Source organism: Parambassis ranga, chromosome 15 (assembly GCF_900634625.1).
Source record: "Parambassis ranga chromosome 15, fParRan2.1, whole genome shotgun sequence".
NCBI lineage: Eukaryota > Metazoa > Chordata > Actinopteri > Ambassidae > Parambassis > Parambassis ranga.
The window spans coordinates 21,399,234-21,420,459 of NC_041035.1; the positions used below are offsets into that span (position 1 = coordinate 21,399,234).

Consider the following 21,226-nt stretch of genomic DNA (forward strand, 5'->3'; position numbering starts at 1 on the left):
CATTCTTAAAGATCAGAATGATTCTGAAATAGCATCTATTCATACAAAACATTTCAAATTCACAATTTCTCCAAAATGTAAAGAAGTCCACTTTAAAATGATGAATAATATTTACCCTTCAAAGAATTTATGAACAAAAGATTTAAATCGATGGTAGAAACCCGTTACATTTGTAAAACTAACTTAGAAACAACTGAGCACAGTTTAATGAATGTGAACCTGTTAGAACCTCTGAAAGCTCACGACTCAACGTCACTCAGATTTCCCAATGTTGACTTTTGGTCATTAAAACATTCACATTAGAGGAAGTGGTGAATTATCTTATTATTCTCTCAAAGGTTTACATACATGAAAGTGGCACAAAGAGTCCTCACAGAGACAGAGTCCTCACAGAGACACACAGACAGACTCACCGTCAGACAGAGAAAAAGACGCTGTGCCACAACCAGAGGACAAAGCTAACAGAGTTAGCAGACAGACGAGGAGGCGGGGCTTTCTTGGTCTACAAGCTTTATTGATCATTGTTTACATTTCACGATGCATTCCACAAACACGGCTCCAGCTGGGAGCTTTTTATCGTCACAACTGAAGTATGAAGTTTATCATTCACAATTATACTGCAGAACAAACAAATGCTCAAAGTTTCCCAAAGTCACAGCGAGTTGTAACTTGATGCAGACATCAGCTCCACAGACAGCATGGTTATTAATGACCTTTAATCCCTTTCTCTGTTTCTGATGTATGAATGTAAACGTCTTCCTTCCAGAGCTTCTCACTAAACAGCTGCAATGACATGAAAGTACGACTCGTGTTTGGTCTGGCAAAGGTTCTCTAGATGTTTCTAGCTAAAGTTACTCAGAAGCCATGAAGGTTTTTAAATGCCCCCCCACCCCCCCCCCCTGCCACCGCCTGGTCAGGAGTCAGACATGGTTCGCGCCTCCATCCTTCATCACAGCGAGGCCACACCAAGGAAACGAGCTGCAGCTTCAGGGACACGACGGTAAAATCACAAAACACTTCTAACCTCAGCCAGAAAATTCAGACCGACAACAACCAAAGAACAAACAGGCGAGGGCCGCTCGTCTTCGTCAGCAGCAGCAACAAGACGAAGGTCACGAGCTGCTCGGCTCCAGGCGATGGCAGGCAGGGAAAGACAGAAACCAAACACACCCGGCCTCCCACAATGCACTGGGCGGGGGGAGGGGAGTAAAAACGTGTTTCTGTGCGAGGACGAACAGAAACAAACACTCAGAGCGGAACCTTCCAGAAAACACAAAAAGGAATTCTGACTGGAAAACAAAGTTTTTATTATTCAGACAGTTACAGAGGGGCCGCGTCCACGCCGGACCCCCCACCCTCCCCCAGCCTTCCTCCACCCCCCCCCCCCCCCTTCACTCCAAACATCCGTCAGGACTTCCTCCATCCAAACGTCGGCGCTCTTCACTCCGCCTTACGTTTCATCCCGGGAACCTTCGCCTGGATCCTGAAAACAGGAAACGCGTCAAACATCAATGAAACTTGGTTCTGAACGTCAGAGACGAGCGCGTGAAGACGCCCACTTACTTTCCAACCACGTCTTTCACCTGGTTGTTCACCAGACCCACGTAGTGATCGATCTGAGCCTGGAAACACAAACATGAGGGTCAGCGGTAGCTCTTCCTGTCACATGATCAGTCAGTGCGTTCTCATTGGTCACTGCTCCTCTACACAGACACACCATCATGGCTACAGGCAGAGAGGACTCATTGTTTGTGGGGCGACGGGGTCAGAAGCAGAGGAGAGGACGGAGACAGAGGGACAGCCAGACGTCCCACAGTGACAACAAGGACACCAGAGTCTATTAATAAAGCTGATACTTTACTCTCAGCGTCACAGAATGAATAAAGTAATCAGAGTAAATGGTGCCCTTTGCTTTCTTTATGAAGTCAGTGTGGTCCTTGTGACATGAAATAATGTCCCCTCCTGATCTGAGCTGTGATCAGGTCTTCCTCTCTCGCCGTCTGAGGACAGGAGGACGGTCTGTCCTCTGAGACTCTGCTGGAAGCTGCTTTGGACCGGCTGTGACGGAGAACACCTGGAACATGTTCAGCTCTCCACAGTCAGTGTTTACATACCTGGTGCTTCTCATAGACAATCGGGCAGCTGAACACTGCAACCAGACCTGAGGAGGAGCAGAGCTTCATCAGAAAACATGTTCCCCGCTCTCACCAGCAGGGGGAGCTGATGCTGTCACACACAGTTACAGCCCCCGTGCATGATGGGAAATGTGAGCGTCCCTCACCCAGAATAAGGAGAGTGAGCCCGTTGAACAAGGCGCCGACGTAGGTCAGAATCCACATCAACACGGCGAACTGCACAGACACCACAGAAGAAGAAAAAGTCAAACAGACGTCACCCTGAACGACCACAAATCACAGACAGACGCAAAATGTATCATTGATTTATCATTGGAAAGCTCACAGTGATGGAGCTGTGACCATCAGACTCACCTGACACTGATTTAATGATCAACTTATTGATCAGGCTGATTGATCATAAACTCAGGTTCGTTTCAACTGCTCATGTTTGTTTCAGAGTTATGATGATGGTGGATTATTGATTACACAGCATCATATTCTGATCATGTTTCATTACGTCAGTGACACACAGCAAAACATTTAACCCTTTCACTGCCAGTAAAAACACACTCAGACTGTGTGTGTCTGAGATTCATCCACCACATACTGAGAGTCCCAGAGAATAAATCAGTCACCTGTGGATCAAAGCTCGGTCTGAGTTCAGCCTGCAGCTCCACAGAAAAACATGGCCGTGGCAGGTGTGTGTGTGTGTGTGTGTGTGTGTGTGTGTGAATATCTGAGCTGGAGCTCTCACCTTGATGGAGTCCACCAGGTCCTGGACCAGGAACAGGCGCCTTAATTCACAGATGGTCTTGTTGATTTTGGCCAGGATCAGGTCACTGTACTTGTGGACCATGTCCTCAGACAGCGCCACCTCATGGTCCAGGTACTGCCTGCGAGGACACACAGACACACACAGAAAGGTCTGAGCAGAGGGTGGAGCAGGTCCGGCCTGTTCAGGGTCCAGGTGTGGTGGAACATCACGTCACACCTCCACCTGTTAGCTGCAGCATGCTAGCACTGCACACACCGCTCCTGTTGCCTAGCAACCTTCGATGGTCTTTCCACCAGAATGTCTGACATCACAAACTCGTGTGTGTTTGTGATGTCAGACATTCACACAGAGCAGGATTCAGATCACTGAATGAAGAGCTTTACAAACTGGTTCGTTCTTTGCAGTTGTGTTTGTTTCCTCAGTAAAATCCACATAAATCAGATTGTAATCCGACTGTGTGCGCTCACTTTCCCAGCTTATGATAATCTGAGTTAATGGGCCTGTGATGTGCTGCGAGGTCAGCAGGTGAAAACAGTAAGAAGGTTTTGTCTGACAGCCAGGAGGCAGGATGAAGGAGCAACCACACACACACAGACACACACAAACACACACACACACAGTAACACACACACAGACACACACAACCACACACACACTAACACACAACCACACACACACAGACACAGACACACACACACACACACACACAGACACATACACACACACACACAGACACACAGTAACACACACACAGACACACACAGTAACACAGACACACACACACACAGACACACACTGTAACACACACACACAGTAACACACACACACACACACACACAGACACACACAGCTCATCATCAGCAGTAATCGGGTCACTGCTTTCTGTAATGTGATTGGCTGGTTAACTCCAGATGTTTCAGGCGGGCCTCACAGTGAAGATGAGCTCTGTTTAAACATGTTTTTGTCCCCCCCCCCCCTCACTTGAATGGATGCCCCTCGTCGGACTTCTGGATGGCCTGCAGGATGCCTTTGTATATCCTGAAGCAGATGGTGACTGAGAGCAGAGCCAGGCCGATGTAGGAGCAGACGCTCACGATGCTGCACACCGTCAGTGAGAGCAGCAGCAGCAGGGCGGCGCCGAACACCACGCCCGTGGTCTTCACATCACGCCAGTAGAGGAGCTCCACCACTGCAGGAGACAGAGCACAGCGATCAATCAATCAATCAATGGGAGGGGACAGTGTGAGCAGACCGGATGATGTCAGCATAATCTTTCTGCTGCGCTGACGTGTCAAACGTCTGGAAACCCTCCTGACCCCCACCGGCACCAACACAGCCAGACGGGAGGCGACGGGACAACACCTTCAATCGAGACTGTGTGTAAATGTACTCTGAGTACATTTACACACAGAGTCAAACAACAACACCTTCAGATTCTGAGCCTTCCTGTTGTCTTTTAACCCTCTGGTGTTTTTCCTCATCAGGCTCTGATGCCTCTTTCTCCTGCCCTGCCTGTACTTCCTGTCCAGAGATGACCCTGCACAGACAGAGCTGTAGACCAGGACCTGCAGAAGGCGGGTCTGACTGAAACATGGATCCCACCGTGTCCATGTTGGGCCGCTGCCTGGTTCCCTGTTTAAACGTGACATTTACACTGATCACACTCGCCTGCAGTGACCTTACTGTGACGATGACGAACCTGGAGACACAGGACCGTCTGAGTGGAAGAATGGACGAGGGGACAGATGGGTTCTGGGTGCTGACCAAACGTACGACAGTGAAGCCAAAATGTCCTCGAGCAGAATCTACACCAGGTCTCACCGAGCGTTCATCTCACGTGGCGGCTGCATGTGATCATCTGATGGTGGAGCGCTGTACTGAAGCCTCTGCTGCAGGTCAGAGGTCACACACAGACCGGCTGCACACCCTGCAGGAGGACACTCACTGCTGAGGCCGACTCACAAGCTTCAGCTCTGCACCTCCTGGACCTCCCTCCTCCTCACCCTGATGACTGAACAGTGACGCACCAGCTGCTCCGCGGGCCGCACAGAAACACATCATGGCATCAGCACCCCAAATCACAACATCTTCATCACTTCAGGGATGTACAGGCGAGGTCGGACTCTGGAAGTCACGCCCACCCCCCCCCCCCCCCTTCCTGTCCGCGTGCTGAGTTTGAGGACGAACAAAAAGGCTGAGAGCAACAGTCAAGATCAGAGGACGTAAACTCTGCAGGACGGTGGACTTCCAGGCAGCAGATGTTCATTCTAAACGTTCTGACACACAGAACTGAGACAATGAACAGCTTTACGGGGCGATAACAAAAAGATGATTTTTCCTCCATCTGCCTCAAAGCGACCATCCGTCCATGCAGCGGCGTAGCTTCAGATTCAGCCCTAATGCTGACCTGCACAGTGCCAGCAGCTCAGACAGAGGAAGGCCCACAGCCTCCCAACAGGCAGGAACTGCTGCAACTCCTTCCTTCACATGCAGGCAGGTGGTGAAGGCGGTGGGTGGGTGGAGGTCAGACAGCTGAGCTCTTGACCTGCACTGAGCATGCTTATATTTCAGCAGGGCATTCCAGGCAGGTCAGTGGACAATATTAGAAGTGAAGGACGTGTCCGGCTGGACACCACCTCCCTCACAGACTGAAATCCAGCGACTACACACACCTCTGAACAACGACGTGGTCCGGGCAGAGGCCCGACACCCAGCTGCACAGAGAGAGCTGAGGTGAAGCAGCTTTAAAAGGCAGACGGGCTTCAGATGAGCCTGTGATCTCCTGCACAGAGACAAAGGCAGGTGCAGCGGAGGACTGGCTGACTGGGCACAAAGCGTCTGGCAGCCGACCAACATATTCTTTAAAATGGCTCTACAGCCAATAAATGAGCTTATGAGGCTGAAATCCAGTAATCAGAGTCCACACGCTGCGTTTCTGAACAGCCAGCAGTCTGACTGCTCTCTGGGAGAACATGCTGATTTCAAGATGATTCAAAACATTAGAATCTGAGAATAACTAGAGGGCAAAGCTCTGAAAGCTGCAGCAGAGCTGGAACACAGGTCCATGTGCAGCACTGTGGGACGGCCGAAGAAAACCCAGCCCTCAGGACTCTAAAGACAACCAGACTGAAACTGGTGTGAGATCAGAGTGTTCAGATAGAAAACATGAGATGCTAATGGCTAACAAAGCTGTACAGTAATACTGTATAAACATTAATTAATTAATGCTGGAACATAAAACATGGAACGATTCTAAACATCCTGATAAACCATAGAAGAAGCTGCTGATTATTGATCATCAGTCTATTGAAGCGCCGGCTGCGTTATTAACACCTTCCTGTCTGGAGCATAGTGAGCGGCTACATCCTCCTCGGATGCTAACAGAGCCGCTCCACCGTGTCACAGTTAAAGGACAGACCGCCCCGCACGCAGCCTGGCGGACACTTCATGTGGGCGCTGACAGCTAGCCGCTCCGTTAGCTGACAGCTAGCCGCTCCGTTAGCTGACAGCTAGCCGCTCCGTTAGCTGACAGCTAGCCGCTCCGTTAGCTGACAGCTAGCCGCTCCGTTAGCTGACAGCTAGCCGCTCCGTTAGCTGACAGCTAGCCGCTCCGTTCAGCATGCTAATTCGCTGTGTTGGTTCTGACAGCCATTGTCTGTATGTAAAGACGAGCACTGGGCAGCTAACACGAGGAGGAGGAGGCGGAGGAGGAAGAGGAGGAGGAGGGTCATCGGTCCAAATGTGGCCGCCTGGCTACATATGGTAGCAGGCGTGCTAGCAGCGCCGGGGGCGGGCTAAAAATAGAGCCCGCATCACAGCTAGCTAAAGCAGGGCCGCTGATCCCGTTTCACTCCCCGCTATGATTTAATCCGGCCTCTCGTTGACATGCTCGGTGTCCCGGAGTGTTTTATTATCGCCCCGGGACGCCCCCACCGGCGGCTCTCCGCTCACGATGGGGATGAAACGTCAAACCGTCCGGCATGACCTCCGCAGGCGGCCCTCCCCTCCAACCCTCCCCGGCCTGAGCGCGGACACACTCCCGGCGCTCACGCAAACGTCCCGCCGGCCATCAACGACAAATATCCTCCCGCGAACGACAGAGACGTGAGGCGGTCGGTGAACAACGAGTATCAGACAGACTAACCCCGTTTGGCGTCCATCTTGAACCTCCGCTGAGCACGCAGCAGCACGGCGGCTCCGCCCGGCTGAGGAGAGCTGAGGCAGAGGGAGAGAGACAGCCACACACAGGGAGAGAGCTGCACATGCGCAGCTCGGTCCGCCTGTCTGCACGATGATCAATGTGAATCTGAACTGGGCCCGATGATCAGTTCCAACATGGCGGAACCAACGCAGAATGCTCCACTGTACACGGGCTGAGGCACCTCTGAGGGAGGCACAACAACACAACAGGGACGACACACAGACACACACAGACACACACCTCCTCCAATAACCATGGGATCCACAGTTTTAACCACTTTACATTTTATCTGAGTCCACTCCTTAAACATCATCAGTCGCTGACTGACCCTGGCGCCTGGCGCTCAAAGGTCAGAGAGGCGTGTGTGTGTGTGTGTGTGTGTGTGTGTGTGTCGAGAGTTTTGTTTTGGAGGAGTGTTGTGTAACCGGGCTGTAAAAGGACAGTGAGCCGCACAAATGTAAAAGTTAGGATTTCAACAGTCAGAGACTGAACGGCACGCTGCCTCAAAGTCCCAGCTGTGCAGGTGCATGCTGGGAGAGCTGCAGGCCTAAACCCCCGAAACACAGAGACCCCAGGCCTGATGAGAACCCATCGAGTACAGCTGCACATGTCAACCAGGTTTATAGATTCTATGATCGGTTCACCCACAAAGTCTCTGTTTATTTCTTTGGGTCGGTACTGACACCAGCTGGAGCACCTGAACTCACTGTCACATTTTATTAAGGCTCTTGTGCAGGATTAACAACTAACTGACAGCTCAAACAGCTGATAAATACGTCTGTACATACTGAATCTGACTGTCCCCGAAACACCACACACACACACACACACACACACACACACACACAATGCTTAGTCACAGGGTGACTCGGCCTCTGTCACCTCCTGACAGATGCCTCACTTTTAAAGTGCACACACACGCACACACAGGAAACAAAGGCTTCAGTGTGGTCATGGGCAGTGACAGCAGCATGTCCACCTCAGATGGTGCAACCACACATGATCAGCAGGCAGCAGCACGAGATAACATGCTAATGCTAACACCACACACGTTAGATTACAGCTGACTTCACAGTGCCAGAGCAGGACTGGTTTCTGCCAGCAGGCTTCTCACTGCAACCTTTATTCTGACTTTCATCGGCCACATGTGTGAACATCTGGGCCAGAGGGCCAATGTCAGGATTCACCCACAGCTCCAACTGTCCATCAATCATGTTTGATCATTGTAGATGAAGTCTCAGAGCTTTGTTTTACTGAAGCTGTGCAGCTTACAGACCTCAGAAACAACCTCCAAGTCTGAGGCGGTGTAGCCACGCTAACTAAACCAGAGCCCATCCAGCAGCAGCCAGCGGATGAGTGGAGGGTCTGAGGAGTGTTCTCTGAGTGTCAGCATGTAGAATCTGTGAGGACTAACATGAACAGAAGTCACCACAGAAACACCGCAGCCACCAGCAGGTCTGAGCTCTGCACAACAAACACAGCTGAAACACATCACCCAATCCAAAGCTGCTAGATCCATCAGAACCAGAGCCGGCACAGAGCCGTGGCTCCTCCAGCTCATCAGCATGTCCCAGACACATTAACCAATCATCGAAGCTGACGTCATCCCTCGGCCAAAGGTCCGAAGGTTCTGAAGCAGGAGGGCATCTGACCAGACCCTTTGATGACAGGCGACCGCGTCCATCAAACAAACCTCAGCTCTCAGACGTGACCAATGACAAAGCCGCAGCGTCAGTGTGAAAGCGAGCTGCGGCAGAAACAGAAAGGTGGAGGTACCCTGCTCTCTCCACGCCGTCGCAGCAGCCGCGCACTCCTTCTTCTCCACAGAGCTGTTCTCCATGCCAGCCGGTCAGCAAACACACATTCCAGAGCGCAGAGCTGCGAGAATGTGAGTCACAGTGTCAGGCTGCAGCAGGAGGAAGAGGAGGAGGAAGGAGAACCCCAGCAAGGCTTCCTCTGCAGCGAGCGAATGAACTCTGTCCTGCTGTCAGCTGACTGTCTGCTGCCAGCGCTCTGACGCAGCAACTATAACTGGCTCTGCCTCGCCTCCCCCCTCCTCCCTCGCCTCCCCCCTCCTCGCTCAGGCTTTTTGGCATGTTCCTCCCCACCCACCACCCGCTCCTCCTCCCCGCCTGATCTTCCCTTTCCCCTGCTGTGCCTCCTTATCTCTCCTGCTTTCCCTTCGTCATCCCTCCTCCTTCCGTCTGAAATCTGCTGATCAGGCAGACGAATGATTTCTGAGGGACGGCCGCAGAACTCTCCAGAAACTGAAACAACTTCCAGCTCGGTCACAGCTTGAATCACAGCCACTACACAGGCTGACGTGTCGGGTCCATTTGTCACTAAATGTCACATTCAAACGTCTCGTTTTTGTCCTGTCCACATGACACGAAACAGGAACGTCTTCAGAATCCATCAGTCCAGTTCAACCCTCTCTGGTTACTACAGTTCCAGCTTTAATGGTTTTTACACATGATTCTTATATAAAACCGGAGCAGAGGTGCTGTGATCACATCTGAGAGGTGGTATCTCAGCCTTCTACCACTAGAGGGCGCCTCTCTCTCTGCACAAACTCTTCAGCTTTAACAGAAGTGTAAGATGGCTCCGACACTTAAACACGTTTATGTTCAGTGTCTGACTGAATAACACAGAGCCTTCAGTCAATCAATCACTGTAACAGGAAGTCGTCCCGCCCCCGCCCCCACCCCCACCCCCACCCTGATGTGAGTCAGGAGGAACACTTTGCCCTCTGCTGCTGTGATCCAGTCTGGACTCGGTCAGAGTCCTGGTTGAGTCTGCAGCTCAGATGTATTCATGCAGCTGCAGACCCCTTCCTTCACCCATTAACAGTCAGCGTATTGATCAATATGATAATCGACAGTTCTGTTTTCAGACAGTTTGCTTCTGTCTTCAATCAGCCTGGATTTGTGTTTTGTTCACTAATAAACTTGTGAAGCTCACGTGGAGGATCTGATGAGTGAATGAGACCCTGACAGCAGCGCAGCTCCTCACGCTGCATAACCACCAACATTTGCTGAGTGGTTTCTGGGTCGGACAACCTTTTGTGGGGCTGCCAGTGTCGCAATGCAGGGAGGAGGAGGCGGCTTTAATTATCAGGAGATCCCAACACACACACACAGACACACACACAGACACACACACACAGACACACACACACACAGACACACACACACAGACACACACACACAGACACACAGACACACACACACACGCCTAAAGCCTCGGCAGCTTGTCTCAAAGAACAAAGTCCTACTGCTCTAGTTACACATTAGATGTGTGCTCTGGACAGGCTGTGTCTGTGTGTGTCTGTGTGTGTGTGTGTGTCTGTGTGTGTGTCTGTGTGTGTCTGTGTGTGTGTGTGTGTGTGTGTGTGTGTCTGTGTGTGTGTGTGTCTGTGTCTGTGTGTGTGAGCTTCTTTCAGACTGAACAGTTGAGCCGTCCATTAAAATAGACTGAGCCGTGTTGTCTTCAGACGGTTTAGGAGCTCTGCGTCTGTTTAATAAAAGCAGCCGCTGGCGTCTGAGCGTGGCTACACTGCAGTTTAACTTTAAGACCTTTAGCATCAGTGTGTGTTTATGAAACCTTCACATTTTTCATAGATTTTAACTGTAACTGTGTAAAAAAACGTGATTACATTACACTGCGTTTGGGCCATATGTAAAAATAACATGGAGCTGAAGGCAGAAAGCAGCAGGCGGATGGGACAAAGTGTTAACGTGATAAAAAGTGATTTCCTTGTTCGCTGCCTGTATAACCACAAGATTCATTGTGAATGTAAAGTCACGTAAAGACACCTGACTACAGAGGGTTTGAGCTTTCTGAGGTAAAATTTCCAGAATAATTATAACTTTCACATTTCGGTAGTTAAAACAGAAACATTCAGACGCGTTGGTTCTAACGTTCTCTGGAGTTTAGTCACTAAACGAAGCTTTCAGCCGCAGGTGGATGAAATCTGCCGCAGCGCTGTCTGACAGCTGTGTGACAGGCTCCTCACAGACCCCTGTGAGGAGGTGTGGGGTTTCAGATTTGGCATCTCAAGTTATTTCCAGAGCAGGGAAGCTAAAACCAGAGCGCGAGGTAACCCAACTCGACAGCTAAACCGCTGAAACGGCTGAACAAGTGAGTGCAGGTGTCGCTGATGGTCAGGAGGGCATCCTGTGATTTCTTATTTCTGCTCATCGTGCTTCTTTCAGAGGATTTATAAACATGAGGTCACATCACTTACCACATGTTACCACAAAGAAATGATCAGGTGATGTAATGACGAACAGGAACACACAAAATGCAGCAAAACAACAAAGGTCCGACACACAACCACAAACAAACAAACACATGTGTTAAATTTCAAAGAAATGCAAAAAAGGGGGCGATGCAGAAAGGAAGGGTGACTGCAAGGAGGAGGTGAAGGGGTCTACAGAGAAGACGGGTGCTGCTGCTGGGTTGGTTGGGGGGAAACTGAAGACAACAGAGGAGTGAAGATGGAAATTATGATGAACATGGAAGTGGCAGTGAAACTGAGGAGGGTGGGGGGTGGTTTCCATGCCAGGACTGGATTATTTTACCTGCTCTCATGTTCATGTTTGGCATCTTAAACAGCCTGCCGCCCTCCACACTCTTCTTAGCTGCCGCCTCCTCTGGTTTGCGGACGGGGGAATGAGTGGGTGGAGCCTGTGGTGGAGGCTGCTGGATGTCCAGCTTCTCCAGCTCCGCCTTGCTCTTCTGGGGGGAAGCCTGTGTGAGGAGGCGGTAGGAACTCTGACTGGGAGCCTCTTCTTTAACCTCTGGGGGCGTGGCTACCTTTGTCGGAGGTGCAGCAGCAACCGGAGCCACCTCCTTCTGTCCGAAGCCCAGGTCATCATCCATGGGGATCTCGGGGAGTTTAGAAGAAGCAAACTTGGAGGTATCCAAAGCTTCCAGGAACTCATCGATAACACCTCTTGGTGGCCTCTCGATGAACTCAAACTCCTCAGAGGAGACTTCATGCTCAGAGACCTCCTCAGCCACCTCTGGTTCCTCCACCTCCATCTTCAGGTCCTTCTTCTCCGTTTCCACCTGGAAGCTGGCCGGGTTCTTGGCCATGGCTTCCAGGACCGGTGACAAGGAGTCTGCTGTTGGTGACTCTGAGTCTGAATCCTCTGCAGGGGTCTTTTTGTTCTGGAAGTCGAGCGGCTCGAACTTTTCGGTCATTTTGGGAGAATCGTGGCTTGAGAACCAATCTTTCTGCTCAATCTTGACAGGTTCCTCTTCTTTGACCTTGGTTGGGGTTTCCTCTGCCTCTTTAACAAGATCGAAAGCACCACAACTTTTGTCATCTTCAACCTTTGCTTTGTCACCGGCTCTCACCTCCATCTCCTCGGCCATCTCCTTCAGCAGGGACACTTTAGCATCAAAAGCAAACGGGTTGTTAGCTGACAGATTAATTGGAGGGTTGGGTGACTCCATCATCCTCCGTTCCAGGATGGGGCTCTGCTCCTCCTGACTCTCCTCAGAGGATCCAGAATCCATTTTTTCTGGGTTAAGTGGGGAAGACTTCAGAATGTCTGGAAGCGATGGCGGCAAAGCTGAATCCTCCTCTTCCTCTTCATCGTCATCTTTCAGAGCAGATGAGAACTGATTCATTGTTTGCATGAGCGGATCAGCGGCCATCTTGCTGGTCTCAAAGGTTTTCCCCTCATCTAGGAAAGACGGCGGGCTATCCTGGGATTCTCCAGTCTGCCCGTACTGGACCAGATCTGGAGTGGGACTCTCGGACATTTTTGATGCCCTGCTGTCGGTCTTGGAATCTCCAAAATGAGAGTATCCGCTGTCTGCCAGTGGGGAATACCCTCCAAATGGGTTATTATTCTTCTTGACCTCATACATCAAGTCATCATCTTCATCAGACTGGTTGGCGTGCAGGTCTGCCTCAAACCTGGAGGGGCTAAAGGAGGCTGTGTCCTTGGAGAAGGAATCCATGGAGACCTTGGAGTTGTCTTGAGATGCTAGGAATGATGAATCCCAGTGCTCTGTTGGGTTAGAGGAGGCAAGGTGAGACTCAGGGACCTTCATCTGGGGGTTCACAGGGGAGGGGCCAGTGGAGGACCTGTCTGAGCTAATCAGCTTCTCCTCAGGTGAGAAAGAAATGCCGCTGTCTTCACATGGATTATGAGGCCCTGGGTCTTTCCCTAAACTCAGGTAAGGACCAGCTAACGGAACTAGCAGGTCTTCCTTATTCTTACTACGACCCAGTGCAGAGTCACCCTCTTCGCCTTCCCAAGGCATGTCCTTGGAAAGACTAGTCGGGGGTTCGGTGGAGAAGGAGCCCAGGGGTGCAGCAGATCCCGAAGTTGGGGGCTGGTTGGGACTCTCAGTCAGAGAGAGCTCTTCCAGAGAGTCAGGGGAGTGAAGAGGGGAGAGAGGAGAGATGGGAGCAGGGGAATCTCCCTTCTGCCCAAGTGCTTGAGTAGAAAGGGAGGAGGGAGAACGCAATACAGCACATATCAAAGACATACTCCATTCCTTACAGTGCCCACCACACCTGGGTAGAACAGCTCCTGAACCCTTCAGAGATCAAGACCAGATGACTGCTGCTGATTGGCTGGCTGTGGCAGGTAGACGCATGACGACAAAGGAACCAAACTCAGCAGTGATTTTATCAAAGACTTAAAACGTTTTCCCAGCTGTGCTGTTGGTCTGAGCTGGTCTGACTCTGCAGTGCATGTTAAAATCAATATCAGGATTAATTGAAGCTTCTTCCTTGATAACGATTATTTTTATAGATTAATTAAATCTTGTCAGCTTCGCTCATGGCTTCGTTTTGAGTGACGCAGACTATATAAAGGAGGCGGAGTCACATGACTTAGGCTTGCTCCATACTCCACAAGAACAGAGAAATCTGTTCCTCAGGCAAGAGGAACAAGAACAAAGTTTGTTTTGGCGAGCGCACACTCACACGGGTTTTAGAAGTGTTTCGCTGCTGAACAACGGCAGAAAGAGCAGTTTAGGTAACCATGTTTGAAGAAGATTTTACCGTTTTGCTTCTTTTCCCAAATATCTTCGTTCATTCATGTTCACCTAAACTGCTGTGTCTGCCGTTGTTCAGCAGCAAAACACCTGGAAGAACCTGTGTGTGTGTGATATGCACTGCGCTGCAGTGGGAGGGCGGTATGAGGAGTTCTACACACGTTTCTCATGAAGTATAAAAAGTCCCGGCCAAAACCCTTTTTGTTCTTGTTCCTCTCACCTCGGGAACTCGAACAGACTTCTCTGTCCTGCTACATGCTAGCTGTCAGAGAGCCTCAGCAGCTAGCTGGGTTTCCTCTCTGATCTGCTTTAAATGAGTTCTGATGGTTCTGTGAGACAAAATTCCTGATGGGATATTATGAGAATAAAGTCATAATGTGACAATAAAGTCTCAATATATGAGGAAAAAAGTCCAGGCTCGACATCACGAGGACAACAGAACACAGTCAGAGTGTGTGTGGGACAGCTGCTGAAGTTTTGGTACAAGTTTCCCCAAAAAGGAAATAATGACTTCAAACTTTATTCTCATAATGTTAAGCTGTGACTCCTGTTGTTATGACTTTATTTAATATTTGACTTTATTCCAGTGTCCTTCATGCTGCCTTTGTAAAACATTAAGTCTGAAACCTCACATGCTTTCAGAATATGTCAGATTAAATCAGGACGAATCATCAGATTCTGATTTGTTGTCAAACATGAGTTAATACATTTTCAGTGTTGTTCTCCGACTTCCTCAGTTTTACAGTAAGCAGCTGCCACAGTCTGCCTCCCACAGCCCACATATCCCAGCATTCATCTGGTGGTCAGAGCACCACCCTGCTGCCACGCATGGTGGTAGTTTTGTCCCAGGTCTGGCGCCAATAAACCATGCCCGGTGTGTCAAACACAAACAGCTCCGTGATGATGGATGACTGCTGTCACAGGAAACAGTTCTACTGTACAACACACACAGCTACTCACTACTCAGACTATTCTAAAACAAGCACACACGAGTCACAATGCAACACAAACACAAGCAAAGACATCACATTTAGTTTCAAATCAACAAGCATCCAGGGTTAACGTGATCAATACATCTACGGCGCTCCTTCATGCGATGGGCGAGGCTGAACTAAGGAAGCGGTGAAAGAAGATGAAGAGGGAAACACAGAGCAGAGAACTTGCCTGTAGGGAATTGCATCTGAGGATGAGGCTGAGCTTTAGAAGGAGAAGGTGCATCTGTGGGAGAAACGAGACAAAGCAGCAGAGAGTGAGTTCACAGCAGCCAGAGGAGAAAGACCAGAGGAAGCACCACAGGTGTTAAAGCAGCCTCGGAGCTGGAGAAATGCCCTCAGTCCCCTCAAACCTCCACATGTCAAGAGATAAAGAGTTTACTCCAAAGCGTCCTGTCCTCCTCAGCAGCCAGCAGGACGCCATGATGGAGTCACTGTGAGCAGCAGTCACATGACCAACACTCAGAGAGTCTCTGACCTGCAGCTTCCTGCAGCTGATCTCTGTCTGAACACCTGAGTGATTCTGCACACACACACTCTGACTGCTCTCTGCCTGCAGACACACACAGACACACACACTCTGACTGCACACAGGATGGAGCTGACCAATCAGAGCACTCTGACTGATCATGTGACAGGAAGAAGTACCCGTCAGTCACTGTTCAGAGCTCTGAGGATTCATCTTTGAACGATTTAATAACATTATCTTAATTACAGCTTAAAGCTAACGGGGACACTTTGGTGTCTTTGGGGGTTTCTCTCCTGATCTGAGGTCAAAGCTGAATAATTCACGAAAGCAGCCGTTCATAAGATGTAAAAACACAAGCTGTGTGTTTACAAGTGTTTGTTAAAGGAAACTTCTGGAGCTAGCAGGTGATAGAGATCAGGATGGAGGTAACGTCAGAGTCCCAGCATGCAGAGGATGATGTAAGAGCGCACAAAGGCGACACGCCTCTGATCAGGAGGAGAGAATGTTGTTCAGTGAGAGCAACACACACAGCAATGTAAAAAATGTATACTACACCAACGCCGCCAATGCTTCAGCTGTTACCCAACACACACGCCTGACACCGTCGATTGAATGATTTGATCAGTGGCTCACAGACAGAGGGTTTATTAACCCAAATCAAGCTGATTACATGAAGGATGGAGAGCTACATCAGAATGTCCTGATTCTTTCACCATGTTACATCTGAGGTGAATCCTCTGCAAAGACTCCCGGCTCAGCATCAGAGGAGCAGCCCCGTTCACACAAAAGCCACTAACACTCTTCAGTATGTCAGGGTGTCCAATCAGCAACCAGCCCTGGGTCACATGACATATTTTCCACAGTCGTCTTTAAATATCAAACAGACAAAGAGATGTGATGAAGAGGAAATGATCAGGGACAGAGCTGCCAATCATCATGACATCAGTGAAGCTTCATTACAACCTGATTATCAGATTTCATAATCAATGGTCACACAGTGACTCCAGCTTTAACCCCTGAAGTCCCATCATTCAGAGAAGAAAAGACCAAAGGCTGCATCAATCAGATTCCGTGTGCTCGGAGGAGGCGGGCTGTTTGGTTACCTCTGCTGTTTATCTTCCAGCGATGAAGAGCACCTTCGAAACAAACACACACACGAGCAGCATGTTCATGTTCAGGTTCTGGTGTCAGCAGATCGAAGCTATTAAAAATATCATTTTATTATTCACATGACTGAAACCTGACACGACAGGTCAGAGGTCAGGCGTCAGGCGGGGATCAACGTGAGGCTCAGTCCACCTCAGGTTCCGGCCCACACATGACCTGCTGGATTATTCAATGATCTCCTGATCATCTTCTTCGCTCAGAGATCTGGTGCTTGTTAAAAAGGAAGGCCTTCCCTCCATGAATCAGACCTGATAAGTCGTCTCTGCCTGCTGAGGTATGTCTCCTCCTCCAGCTATAAATATCTGTCTCAGCTTAACGCTGATATACAACTTCAGGCCAACGACTCACCTGCTGCCAGCTTGTTAAAGGAAGGACTCAATGTACGAGTCCTGTCAGAGCGGCTGCAGACATGTTCCCCTGCAGGCGCTCAGAGAGCCGAAGCTCGGGCTTCACTCATGACAGAAAACTGCTGCGGACATCGATTCCCTCCAAAGAACCCGCACAGCCCTCTGATTAAAAACATGTCTGACAGAAGCCCACATCCACAGCCTGAGCCGACTTTGTTCCAATCATTGAATCGGTTACTGTCTGCAGAGCGAGGACACACACACAGACACACACACTGAGAGGGAAACTGGCCTCCAGCAAAACCAACCCAGTGAGGGACGTCTGCTGTTCATCTCTTCCACACACAGTCTGTCCTGCTTCCTGTCTTTATGCTAAGCTAGGCTAACCCTCTCCTGACTGCAGGTCTATGTTTAAAGGCATGTTTACAGACTCACAATAAGTGGACAGTGTTAAGGTCAGTTAATGTTTACCTCCAGGGACGAGGTTGTCAGCGTTATTTATGAGGGACGCACAACACAGCGACTGAACGAATCCCATGAAAACTGAATCTCTGAATATTCAGGTCCAGAAACAAGCTGATGGTTCATTTCATTCTGGACTCTGATGATGATTCTGAGAGAATTTCACCGATGTCAGAGACGAAGAGACGCTGCTTCCTGCTTACAGACAGGCGTCCGTCCGTGTTAAGTAACATCTGTCAGCACACAGCTGTAAAACCTGCACACATCGGTGTGAGCAGAGGCGAGGTTAACACAGATTAACACACGCTCTCCAGCATCACTCAGGTCTGACTGCTGCTGCTACGGGTGGAGGCACTCCGAGGTCCTTAACCACACTTATGTGCAGCCTCCACCAGCTGACCAAGAACACACACACACCAGGAGCTTTAAGCCTGCAGGACACTTTGTGTGTGTGTGTCACATCTCCCCTCTCCATCTAATCCACCTGACCACATCTGCACTGATGGATGTAGGTCACCCAGAAACAAGACGCAGGCCGGCAGCTCGGTCACAGCGACAGAAACACACCTTTTTCAGAGTGACAACATGAGTGTGTGTGTGTGTGATGCGCCGCCTCGTCATACAAACGCTCAGAGGAGACAAAAGAGAGGAGAGCGGAGGGCGGAGTCATCTCCACCTCCATCCTCCACAGGCAGGCGCTCAGGTCAGTGAGCGATTCTGTTCCCCCTGAAGCTACCATCTGAAAACATTTCAAACTCCTCTGAAACAACTGTTCACGTTTTCCCACAAATAAACATGTCAGAAAATAACAATAATCCAACACATGCTCACTCAACCTGTCCACGTACGGTGTCTGTGCCTCAATGGTTAATTATTTATGGCTCCTATAGCAGGCGGTTCAATGTATTAACACACCTCGGAGCTAAAACTACACGTTGTGCACTTCCTTGGTGGCCGTCAGCCGTGGAGCTGCTGCTAACAGACCTGTAACATCACAGATTTCCTCCTGCTGTCTTTTGTTCAGACGGGTGGAGGCCTGCTCCAGCAGCAGCTCCTGTTCTTCCTCCTCCATCAGAGGCCCTGCCAAGCAGCCCCACCCTGCCTCCGTGCTGCTGGAGGATCGGGCCTGCTATCTGCCTCACTTCATCACGAAAACAACAACAGAGCGTTTTCACTTCCTGGAACCATCCCCGGTAAAAACAGGCCACCTGAGGGGGGGCTGAGGGTGGTGTACCGAGTGGTGCTGGTTTGGGTGGAGACGGTGGAGAGAGGGGGGGGGTGAGTGACTGCAGCCAGGATAACATAATAATAACCCATGTAGAGTGAATGAAGGCGGTGGTCTGCTGTGGAGCCGACAGGGAGTGGACGCAGAGCGGATTCCTTTGTTGTGACTAAGCTCCTGCTAACACATGCATCCATTATCGGACAGATCGATCTCTCCCGTACAACATTTTTTCTCCCTCAATAAACAAACATGCAGCTCATAATCTTAATCCGTTTACTAATCCGGATCATGAGCTGGGAGCTGTGCCGATGACCGGACACAGGCAGCTGAGGTGCGCGGTCCGCCTGACACCCACACCTCAGCTCCGGCTTCTGTTTCAGTGAAACTCCGCGGGCCTGAAACCTGATGAGCCTGCGGGGGTGTTTCTATCTTTGCTTTGTTCACCAACAACTAAATAAACTAAACCACACCGTGTCCGATAATGGAACTGGGCAGAGGGCAGACAGCAGATGGACGCTGCGCCGTCCGACACCAGAATGACACCAACACCGGACACGAGCCGCACAGGCTCCGGTAACACGCCTGAAACCGGCACACCGACCTGAGCGAAGACAATTATTCACACACAGACACACGCAGGGCGGACCGCCGGCTCTGCCGACACCTCGCCCATCACGCTTCCTGCCGTCTGTCAGCAGGTGGGCCGCAGCTCCGGCTAAGCTGCTAGCTAGCTGCCCTGCGCCAACCACCGAGAACCAGGCTCTAATTTCCATAAACACACACACCGGTGACAAAAACGTGTTCTTATTTTAATAAACTGATGTAAAAACGTATGATTGATTTATTCCCATCCAGCCAGCAGCAGGGCTGCCTCCCGGCGGGGCACCGTCCGCTCCCCGCAGGGTAGCATCTGTAGCCGCTAACCGGCTAAAACCCAGCGTCACAAAAGCTCCGAACCTCAGAAAAATCCACACATTTTACATCATGAAGCGTTTTCTGGAGGATAAAGTTCCTCAAACAGACTCAGAAATGGGTTCAGCCGGATCATTATTAGGCTGCACGCCGAGCACACGATGCTAACCCGGTTCACCCGCACAGAAAGCGGAGAAAGACGTAAAAAAAGCCCGTTCGGGGCGGTTTCACCGAACCTCACGGACCGATGGAGGTTTTTATGTCTGTGTCTGACCCAGGAGACAAAAACCCCGCCACGCCGTCATGAACTGGTCGCTGTGTTCGGTTCAGATACTCACATGATGCTGGAGCCGGTGTGTCCTCCGTCACCGCAGGCTGCTCTGCTGCCTCTGCGGGGACTGGCGCTGCTTTCTGGGGTTCAGCCGCTGGGAGGGCGTCGCTCACGGGGGCAGGTTCTGGCTCCGGTACGATCTTTGTACTCTCCGGTTCGACTTTGGGGGCAACGACTTCAGGCTCCGGGGGCACAAAGGCGTGGGTGGTGGAGTCTGGGACCGCCTTGAACACCACGGGCTCCGGTTCGGGTTCTTTCACTTCTGGCACCGGTTCAGGCTCCGGTTCGGGCTCCGGTTCGGGCTTTTTTACTTCTGGTACGGGCGCTGGCTCCGGTTCAGGCTGTTTTACCGGCTCTGGTTCGGGGACTTTTACTTCAGGTTCTGGTTCCTTTACTTTAGGCGCCGGCTTCGGTTCTGGTACTTTTACCGCGGGCACTGGCTCGGGTTCTGGTTCCTTTAGCTCCGGTACCGGTTCTGGCTCTGCTAACGTCACCGGCTCCTCCGGGGGGGCGAGGGAACTTTCTGCGGACTCCTGTGGCGCACTATCTTCGGCCATGTGCCGCTGTAAGGCGTCCTGAGCCCCGCCGACCAAGTCCACAATTTCATCCACGCTGAAGAGGTCTTGCTTGGGCTCGGGATCGGGCTCGGGGTCCGGTTCTGGCTGGTAGTGGTGCACCTCCTCGTTGAAGAAAGGGGTGGTGGAAGAGACCTGCTGCTCCTCGCCGTCTGCCATGTTGCTTCTGCTCCTGACGGTCTCCGGGGTGGAAAAAGTTTCGGGTCCGGTAACTCTCCGGCTCGGTACCTCCTGTTGCACAAAGTCCTCCGGTGAAGAGCTGGGACACGGCGCCGGTAAGTCCCTCCGGTGAGCCTGTTTCTGACACCGGACAAAGTTGGTCAAGTGCGCCACACGGCAGCTGCCACACAGTCGGACCCGAGTCTCGGACGGCCCCCGTGAAGTTGAGAAGTGGTTCTCTGCTGACCAATCACCTGCGGCGTGACCCCTGACTGACAGGAGCCGCAGCCAATCAGAGCGCGGCGGAGGAGGGCGAAGGCGTCACCGGACGCCTCCTCCGTGAAAAGTTTAGGCGGAGCGGAGAGGAGCCAGCGCTGACACGGGTCCAGGTCCTGCGGCCGTTTACATAACTCTGATTTATGATCCAGGGGTCCAGAACACGCACACTCACGTGACTTACGTTTTAGACAC

General features: G+C 50.9%; 1 protein-coding gene across 6 annotated transcripts; it reads right to left on the bottom strand.

Moving 5' to 3' along the window:
• Positions 1 to 493: 493 nt before the first annotated feature.
• On the bottom strand, positions 494 to 20,984 carry rtn4b (reticulon 4b). 6 transcript variants are annotated; one of them, XM_028422774.1, is made up of 9 exons: positions 20,029 to 20,984; positions 15,281 to 15,334; positions 11,677 to 13,551; positions 3,874 to 4,081; positions 2,872 to 3,010; positions 2,282 to 2,351; positions 2,115 to 2,161; positions 1,564 to 1,622; positions 494 to 1,483 (listed from the first exon to the last, which is right to left on the bottom strand). In XM_028422774.1, the coding sequence occupies exons 1-9, from the start codon at positions 20,753 to 20,755 to the stop codon at positions 1,441 to 1,443; spliced, it is 3,222 nt and encodes a 1,073-aa protein (XP_028278575.1). In that variant the 5' UTR covers positions 20,756 to 20,984; the 3' UTR covers positions 494 to 1,440. The 6 variants fall into 6 exon arrangements, with proteins under 6 accessions (XP_028278575.1, XP_028278578.1, XP_028278577.1 ...); XM_028422777.1 differs by lacking the exon at positions 11,677 to 13,551 and having other exon boundaries at positions 20,029 to 20,978; XM_028422776.1 differs by lacking the exons at positions 15,281 to 15,334; positions 20,029 to 20,984 and adding an exon at positions 16,681 to 16,704 and having other exon boundaries at positions 11,677 to 13,119.
• Positions 20,985 to 21,226: the final 242 nt, after the last annotated feature.

What these genes read in the sequence shown, in the direction of transcription:
- rtn4b (XM_028422774.1), bottom strand. Translation starts at nt 20,755, where the DNA reads ATGGCAGACGGCGAGGAGCAGCAGGTCTCTTCCACCACCCCTTTCTTC. An exon ending in AAACATGAACATGAGAGCAG is followed by an intron (nt 4,082 to 11,676) that starts GTAAAATAATCC and finishes TGTCTCCTGCAG; the next exon opens with TGGTGGAGCTCCTCTACTGG. An exon ending in GACGAGGGGCATCCATTCAA is followed by an intron (nt 3,011 to 3,873) that starts GTGAGGGGGGGG and finishes GTGTCCTCGCAG; the next exon opens with GCAGTACCTGGACCATGAGG.